The 9705-nt window shown below is 31.9% G+C and overlaps 1 protein-coding gene across 1 annotated transcript in view; it reads right to left on the bottom strand.

The window, feature by feature from the left end:
- LOC117180832 (pikachurin) overlaps positions 1–9705 on the bottom strand; it is a 421131-nt gene that overhangs the window by 72913 nt on the left and 338513 nt on the right. Inside the window, exon 6 of the mRNA XM_033373361.1 lies at positions 6911–7112. Coding sequence (XP_033229252.1) covers positions 6911–7112 — 202 coding nt within the window. The remainder of the gene's footprint in view (positions 1–6910; positions 7113–9705) is intronic.

Genomic DNA, 9705 nt, shown 5'->3' on the forward strand with positions numbered 1-9705 from the left:
GAGCCAAGCAAATTATTATTAATCTGTATAATATGCTTAATAATTACAGGTGATAATTAATTTCTTTACTTAGAGTCTGATAAGGCAATTTTTGTTGTCGGCATTTTAAATAATTGTGTTTTATGTCCAATTCAACTTGACTATAGAAATGGAGGTGTGTAATTTCCCAGATTTGAAACATAGAAATTTCAAGAAATCAAAAATAAATCTTTTGACGCTTTTAAAAAAAGGTCCAATCTTCAAGACATAGAATTTCGGCATTTGAGGAGTTTACTTTCAAAAGAGCATATATGCACTTTTTTGGGAAATAGAAGAAAACGTTTTACAGCATTTATAAAAGAATTCGTTTCTCTGCACCGAGAGAAATTTTAGGATATTAATTCACGAATCTGCTCCTTGACCTTATTCTAACTTTGGCGCAAGAACTAAGATTTCGGAACCCTTGATTTTAGACCAACGGTCGTTGCTTTAAAAGCAAGGGTTTCTAGATCTTAGTTTTTGCACCAAAGCTAGAATGAGATCAAGGAGCAGTTCCGTAAATTAATCTCTTGAAATTTCTCTCCGTGTGGGTTTCTAAATTACTTTAGTCCTAGACCACGTCACAAATTACTAGAAGTTTTGATTCTATCATTATAGTTTCCACACAAAGATATTTTTAGTCGCCATATTGGATCTGCCATTGTCAATTTTGTAATTCTGATTTCAATGTTTAACTCAGGTTGATAGGACCTATCCTAAAGATACATTTAACGCATACAAAAAATTTTTAAGTGTATATATGTCCAGTTGAAAGTAAACTCCTCATTTTAAATTTCAGACATTGCAACTTTGGAAATTTTAAATATCAAGGGTTTTCAATTTCTACATTTTCTATTTTAAAGCTTTCTATCCTAAAATTCTTAAGTCAAAAGGTTTTATGCAAGCGACAATTTCATCAAAACTTCATAATTAGAAGAGGGTTAGGTAGCGGGTAGCTTCAGCCACGAGCTTGTCATTCAACATTCTTTTGTTCTCAAGGGCGGGTTTCATTCCAATGGATGAAAAAAATTGGTTTCAAATTTCAGCCAGATCGGTTATTATGTAACCCTAACACACACCCCTTAAAGTTTTCCATATGACTCATATGTGAAAAATGTGAAGAAATGAAAAATACACATAAGTTTTTAGGCTTTCGTCGACTATTTTCTATAACTCGAGGTCCGCGACCTTCTTTAAAACCAAAAAAATAGTGTGAAGTGAACAAAAAATTTTCGAAATAAATTTTTTTACTTAATTCGACCCTAGAACATGGTTATCAACCAAATCTTTTGCTTGATTCTATCAAAATAGTTTCTTAATTTATTTGGTAAATCCAACCAAAAATTGTTGTTAAATCCATAAAATATTTTCTAAAATGAACAAAACGATTCAACGAAAAACTTGATTTATTGATTCAAACGAATTTGGTCGTCTGAAAAAAATGTTGTTCACTTATTCAAACTGTTTTCTGAAATCAACTCAAGAATTTCATCAAAATGATATTGTTGTATAAATAAAAAATTATTTCTGTGTTTACAGAAAAAAGTGCATTTTGTGAAATATGCACTACATTTATTATCACATGTTTGCAAAACTAAAAAAACCATTATATTGATTTTGATTGGGCCATATAAATTTACTGTCAAACTATGTGAACTGTAATTTTTGTTCAATAATTTCGCGTAATTTCTTGTATATAACAGTTTAATTGCAATATGTCACATTCGGTAGCCCGAGCCATTTCCTGTCGGGTATCCTCGGCGATATCTTTTTATGTTCGATTTCATTTGTTCCTACCCGAATACATTTTTAAATACATTTTTTTGGTCCTCATGCAAGTAACTTTCTTCTCCTCTTCAATATAAATATTTCTCATTAAACTTTTTTTAAAATAAATAATTAATTAATTTTATGTTAGTTATAATTAAAACTTTATATTGTAAATAACAACATTAAAATATGAAAATAGTATAATACTAAAAAATAAATAATAATTGGTATTTTTGCCTGAATAGCACTGTTAATATGGCCTGAAAATCTGTTAATTTTGTCTTAAAAAAGGCTATAGATGTTACCATTATCATGAGAATCCCATGTGGAAGTAACCCCATCTGGCCCTATTACAAGTCGGACACTAATCGGGGGCTAGTCGGGTTATTAATTTTGACAAAGTACCCCGTCGGGGACTAATCGGGGACTAGTTGGGCTTATAGTTGTCAAAATTTCAGTCGGGGCCTGGTCCTTGGTTGGTCAAGGGCTAGTCCGGCTTTTTTGTTCACTAATTTCCGTGCGGGTAATCTTGAGGCTCTGGTCGGGAGCTGGTGGGGCTCTGGTCGGGTTATTCTTATGTTTGAGTTTTCGGCAAGGTTTTATCAAATGAGGTAATATCTAAAAAAGCGTAATGATTGTTTCATTCTAAAACACTAAGAATATATTTAACAATAATTTTACACCGTTTTTTGAAGGAAAGATTTATTAATGTTAAATTCATCTCAAATATACTTAATAAATAATTATTAAGTCAATAATTTTGTACGAACATCAAAATTTTATGAAAACAACGATCAAAATCTTTAAAAATACGTAATCTATTTTTTTGTAGTATTTTTTAGAAAATTGCGAATTTCTAGGAACATTTTGTAAATACCTTTGTATGGAATTTTAAGAAAATCCATATCGGAATATAATATTCCACGCGGATGTATTATCATATGACCTCTACTAGTACCTGATCAGACCCCGACTAGGATAAGTCGGGTCACCTGACTAGCCCCCGACTAATCTACCTTGACGCTACTGGTCGGGGGCTAGTCAGATGACCCGACTAGCCCCCGAATTTAAGTGAGGTCGAATAGTCGGAAACCAGACTAGTTCCCCATTTGAATTTCTACACGCGATGCAGGAATCAGATTTGAAAAATAGCTGCTTTGAGGTGAGATGGAAGGAGTCTGAATTAGAAGTATTAAGGGAAAAAAGAGTGAAAAGAGTTTTATTTTGCTGTATTTTGATAATAAACGATTTTGTTCTATTAATAAAACAGTTTTTGTGCAATAAAAAAAGGTAAGGTCGTATCCGACCCCACCTGGTCTTCTGGGCCTATGATCTCCACCTGATACTACCAGGGGTTAATTACGAAGGGAGCATAAGAGGGCAGTAGCATGGGTGAAGGGCGTGTTGGGTAAGATGGAGAAGAAAAGAAGAAATAAGAGGAATGGAGAAAAAAAGATTGTTAATAGGAGCGGAAGCAAATATGAAGAAAATGTAAATAAGGTAAATATTAGATAAGTATTAGTTATTAGGCGTCAATGCAGAGTTTGGAAATTCGAGGCAAAGCGAGAAAGTAGAAATATGCATGCGAGGAGAGGAGAGACGAAGCAATGGAAGCAAGGATATAAGCGGCTATAAAAGCGAGCGGTCTTAGAGATAAGGCGTGGATGGATGTTAGTTTTTAATAGTTAGTTTTGAGAAAATTGTCTAAAAAATCGAAGTGTAAGCAAGTTAATTTTTGAAGGCCAACAGTTCGAAAAAGAAACGTTTTTCTATACTTAAATACAGCCAAAGTATCGCATACAATATGTGCTCAGGGGCGTCAGATCCGCGCGTTTTGGAAAAAAATGATAAAAAAATTGGTTGAAAAAAATGTTATGAAAAAACTTTTATTAACAAAGAATTACGTAAAAAAATTGTATGAACAAAAATTTTGGAACAAATTTTTATGGAAGAAAAATTTTGGAAAAAAAATTTTAAAATAATTTCTTTTAAACTTAAAAAAAAATTTTAAGAATTAAAAAATTTTTTTTTTAAGTTTTGGAAAAAATAATGAAAAAATTTTATTAAAAAAAGTTTGAAAAAAAATTTGTGAAAAAAATTTTTATTGAAAAAAATTGGTTGAAACGAAAATTTTATTAAAAAAATTTTATTAACAAAGAACAACATAAAAAAATGGTATGAACAAAAATGTGGAAAAAATTTGTGTGGAAGAAAAATGTTGGGAAAAAATTTTCAAAATGATTTCTTTTCAACTTGAAAAAAATTTAAAGAATTTGAAAAAAATTAATTAATTAATTTTAATTGTTACTAATTATAATTTTTTGTTACAAATTATTTCTTAAATATTTAAATAAAGTATTATCTATTGCTACAATATTGGGATTTCTGTAATTACTCGCATCCACAATCATCCTATGAGAGTTTTAATTTATTCCTCTATCCCAGGTGATTGAAAAATATCCACATCTGCTGGAGGAAACTCAAGCCCCCAAAAAAAGGCCAGGGCAGGCCTTGCTTTTCAAGGCCTTGAATTCTCAAGGCTTTGAAATTTGGCCGCCTTGCTTTGCTTTGAAACGCGAGGCCTCGCGCTTGCGTTCCTTGACTTTTTCCTTACCATTCCTCGTCTCGAACAGCAACACTAACGATATCCTAGCACCGGCATAAAAAATTATAAAAAATAATGCATAGTGAATAACGGCTCGTCAGCAAGTTGAAATATTTCGCGATATAAATGATTTCGTAAGAAAAGTGTGAAACAATACTGATCGCGAGTGTAATAAAGAACCCAGTCAATAAATTCAATGAGATTCAGCAAAATTCGTTTCAGATTTAACTCACGAAATGTACTTCGGAGTTAAAATTCGGTAACTGAGTTTTTAAACTTTATGCAGAATCCTCAAAACAAGAAGATGTATATAAAAAGCTTATATTCTTCTTATTATTATTTCTTACTCCAGGTACGTGAAAAGAGATCCAGCTAATCTATGATTCCTAATCATTGCATCGTTATCGCATGAAAAAATTTGACTGACTTATTGCTTAAATTAAATATATAATATTTTTAATAATAAAAAGAATTTCTTCATATTATTGTTAGTTTAAAAGCTGCGAAAATATGTTTTATGGTGTGAAAATCTTAAACCAGCTATTTTTGATGAAAATTGCAAAAATAAGCGCATTTTTAAACTGTTTCACACTAATTTTTGCGCATCCTGAAAAGATCTACAAATTTGTCTTTAATCACTTGTCGATAAGTTGCGCAGTTTTTGTTTTTAGTCATAAAAAGCAACATTAAAAATAAAAAACTTAAAGTTTTTGACAAACGACATAAGCTATGAATAAAATAAATAGGCAAAAGTTACTCCTCCAGAAAAAAAGAGAAAACTTATTCAAATTTGACACAAGAGAGTAACCAAATTAAAAGACAAAAGTTGTGTAACCAAAAAACATTTACAAGTTTGTTATAAACTCTGGCTACAAAAATATATTAAAAGTAAAAAAATAAATTTTTTAGAAAAAGGACATAAGATACACTATTATTTTATTTAACAACATTTTCGCCTAAATTACATCTGCATTGAATACGAACAAATTAAAATAGAAAAACGACATAAGTTGCAGTAAAATGTTCAATAATAATTTTTATTTTAATAGAATGCGCATTTTTAATGATAAAAGAAAGACAATAAAAATTCTTTTCTTCCACTACTAATGCATATTATGAATAGCAATAATATAACCTTTTAAAAATGATATACATTTCTCAGGGTGGCTAAGAATAACATTTAATGTAAAATAAGAAAAAAATATGAAAGTAATCATTAAAATGAAGATTTGTACTTTACTTTGCAATATATAAATAAACAGCCTCAGGCCAAGGTACAAAAATAAATATAATATACATTTGATATAATAGAGTAGAACATAATGTAAAATATTCGTATTTTCGACGAATTAAGTACGAAGTATGAGATACGTGATGAGAATGTGTCCGTTACAGCCGAAGGAGCTTTAATAAAAGAGAATTCACAATCACCAAATGTGGGGCAAATGGAAAGAACGAATGGGTACCGCGAGGTGAATGCATTATCTAGCGCGCAGCGCGAGAACCAACAGTTGCGCGCCCCAGGCGCGGTCAAGCTTGCTTTGCAAGCTTGCAAACTTTATTCTAAGTCAACAATTGTAATTGTTGTTAAAAAATATGTAAATATCTTTATATTCATACGTCTTAGCAGAAAGAATGATATCTTCTACGAAAAATTGCTGCAAATTACTTTATGTTGTTGAATCTGGAAACATTTATACTGGTTTCATAATTCCAACAGTTATTAAAAATTAAATTTAAACAACAAGAAAAAGTCTGTTAAACATCTGATTTCTAAAACTGCAGCTACAAAAATATAAATATTAAACTATTGCTAACCTAATATGTTATTAAGTATTCAAATTGTTCACTTCGAATAAACCTTTTCAGCTAGATAACATCATCAATTGTATCGCTGCAGGTTTTGTTAAGACTATGCGTACCAATTATTTTTATTTCAAATACAATTCTAATGTATTTGAGAATTATTTTTCTTGAATAGAAAATGTTTAATTCTAGAAAACAGTTAGAGAGAAAGTGACGGACGGTTATAGGTGGTGAGAGGAGAGGTCTGGAGGGGGTTTCGTGTGTAGGGGTTGAGGTGTTGGAAGTAGGCAGGGTGTCGCGTACAGTTGGTGTGGGAGAGGAATGGAATTGGCGAAGGGTGTATCAGATAATATGGGCGAGGTGAAAGGCGCCAAAGGGCGTGAATCAGAGGGAGTAGGTTAGGGGAGAATGTATACGGGAAAGCAGGGAAAGAAGATTGTGAGATACATGGCAGAGGGGCTATAGGGGTGAGAAGCTATTTGGTTGAGGGTTTATAAGCCCGAAAATTTAAGAGGGTTAAAATGAGAGAGGATGGTGCCTTATAAGAAAGGAGATAAAAGAGATAGGATAAAAGAAAGGTTTTGGATATGGAATACAGATGAGTAGAGTTGTAGAAGATGTGAGGAAGATGAAGAGGGAGGGGGAGAGAGTCGGTTTTTGATGGTATTTATGGTACATAAAACTTAGATATTGAGATGAAATTGATGATACCTCAACTCGACAAAACCATGATGAAGCATCAGGGCCATAAAGTCGCCTTGGAGGTCATCCCGTTCACCAGCCAGCAGTAACACCCCATCCCATGCTTCGGGTCGAAACTCGAGCTCCAGTTGAACATGCTTGTAAGCTGCTCTTAAAGCAGGAAAGGCGAGCCAACCTAAACCCGTGAAGCGTGGTGACCTAACTTCGATTTCTGAAACACAATAAAAAAACTGGATGTAAAAGACTGAAAATGTTACGTGATTTGTGACGAAATAAAAGAAGAGAATTATCAAAGGAAGTGGGCTTCAGCACACAATGGGTGGGAAAAGAATAAAAAGTATCGACTTTAAAGAGGTGCTCTTCCTTCTCATTTTAGGAATCAAACTTGAAAATCCTCTAATAAGAGAATAAAAATAGTAGATATTTTCTTTATTCAAGTGATAATCCTTGAAAATTCTCGACAGCTTTTTATAAAACACTAATAAAAGGATCACGTCTTGAAAATGTTGGTGAGCTCTTAAAATCTTATGAAGTTTCAAATCCCCGATAAATGGATTAAATTAGGTCAAAGCCTTGGAGAATTGATCTGATTGGCTCCATTCTTCCCTCAGATGAACAGGGAAAGGAACAAAATTTCTCTAATTTTTTTTGTATCTCCGATCGGATAAGAAAATGTAAGCCACCTGTAAACGGAGCTCGTATCCCTCTAGAGTCTAGCGTTCCACTTTCGACAATGAATCCTTTCCTCTCGCAATTTTTAGAGATTTCCTTCCTTTCCGAAAACGGAAAAAACGACGGTATCCAATCGTTCCCGGGGCGAATGGAAAAGAAAAGTGCTCTTACTTCCATTCCTCGGCTTCAAATCGAGGTCATTTGAGAATTGTAAGAATAACATTGAATATAGCTTTCATTGCCTTTATTATGGAAATTTGTTCATATTCTGATTTTATTGTACTCATCCTCAATCCTTCGATTGAAGGATATCCTACTTGACGATTTTAAATTGGAAAAAATAAACTCTTTCATTGAAAGAGTGACTTAAATAAAATAAAAATATGAATCGTATTTTTTCTCGAACTTTTCTATCAACTTTTTTGTTTTTGGTGTTGCCCTGATTTCATGAACCCACACCCGCACGTTCGTCATGATCAACGTAAAAACCGTCTTTTGGAGACGCTCACGTATCAGGAGAAATTCTATCTTCAGTCTGGTCGAACTTGTTCTATTTTCTTCTATCCGTTGATTTATCGTCCACCCTCTACCTAAACATCCCTCATACCACGTCCCTCGCCCTTGTTCTATACAGGTGATCGATACGACCTTTCTGCTCCCTCTACGTCTGTACGCCTGCCTAAAGCACACCATAAGTCCCTTCCGTGTGTGGTCGGAATTTCCGATTTTTCCTCGACCATATTTTCTTGTTTCTCGCTTCGACTGTATCGAAAACATAGCATCATTTATCTTTCACGAAAATATACATTTCATGTACTAAACCCAAGGGGACGAAATTATTTTGTTGATTTATTATATGTGTTTTTCTTCAGATTGAAATGTTTGATTTCGTGATACTTCGATGGTGCCTTTATGAAAGGTTTTTATTTTTATTAATCCACGTAACATTTTCATAATTAAAATTTGAACTAAAATCTAAAAAATTCCAGGTCAAGCTCATTCTGATATTTTAGAATTAAAATCTTTTAATTTTCAAGCTTTGTCAATTCGTTATTAACAAACAAAAATTAATTTGGTGCTTATGCTTTATTTTGAAATATATCTAAAATAATGTGTTTGTCAAGACAATAGTGGTCTTAGGGAAAAATATTTTATTGTACTTTTAAGAAATACAATATTATTATTCATTCACACAAATTAAAAAATACAAAAATTATTCAAAAATCTAAAAAAATTATTTGATAGTTAATTACTTTCTTTTTCCCCCGAAAATTTTTTAAAAATGAATTCGTCATTTCAAACATCATTTTCTAACATTGGAAGAGTTCATATTGTAGGTGAAAAGCGAGAAATGCGGCGCACATAACTTATATCCATCGATAAGATATCTTAGCTTCGCCTTATTTACAGAAAAAATTTAACCTGTATCAATTAAAATACTTAATTATTAAGTCATACAAAATAGTTCACGTGTATCAACTTACTTCACCTATTGGGTAATGCCGCGCCTAATATTAATTTGATCTAGTTGAAAATTAAAAATAATTTGACAACAATCAAATACACCATTTTAGTAAAATTAGACATCTTTCTAAATATATAAATTTTAAAATTAACATGAAAAATGAGGTATGACAACAATCTATAAGCCTGTTTTTTCAGTTGTTGCTAAAGTCCCTCAATTTTCACAATATTAACAAATAAGAATAACTCTGGAAATAAGACAACATTTGATAGTTCTTGAGTCAATTTTGAATATTTTTGAAATGTTTCCTTAGATTCTGCGCTAGGGTCAACTTTAGTGGGAAAAGTCGCAAAATGTCAAAAATGTGCAAATAATTACACTGTTTAAAATAATTTTTCATAATGTAATTATTAATTTTAGTAATATAATAAAAATATTATTCTTTTTAATTGTTTAAATCGATTGGTGAATACAATACAATACAGCTTATAAATTTAGCAACGCTCTATGGGGCCCTTACCTTTACAACGAAGAAAAGCATTATAAATTTTTTTATTAGATGCGGAATTATAATAACTTTCGCGAGCAAAACCATTTTATGTAACTATTATAAGAATAAAGGAACTTTAACAACAGCTCAAAAATAGACATGTAGATAATTTACGCT

This window comes from Belonocnema kinseyi, chromosome 9, assembly GCF_010883055.1.
Source record: "Belonocnema kinseyi isolate 2016_QV_RU_SX_M_011 chromosome 9, B_treatae_v1, whole genome shotgun sequence".
Lineage (NCBI taxonomy): Eukaryota > Metazoa > Arthropoda > Insecta > Hymenoptera > Cynipidae > Belonocnema > Belonocnema kinseyi.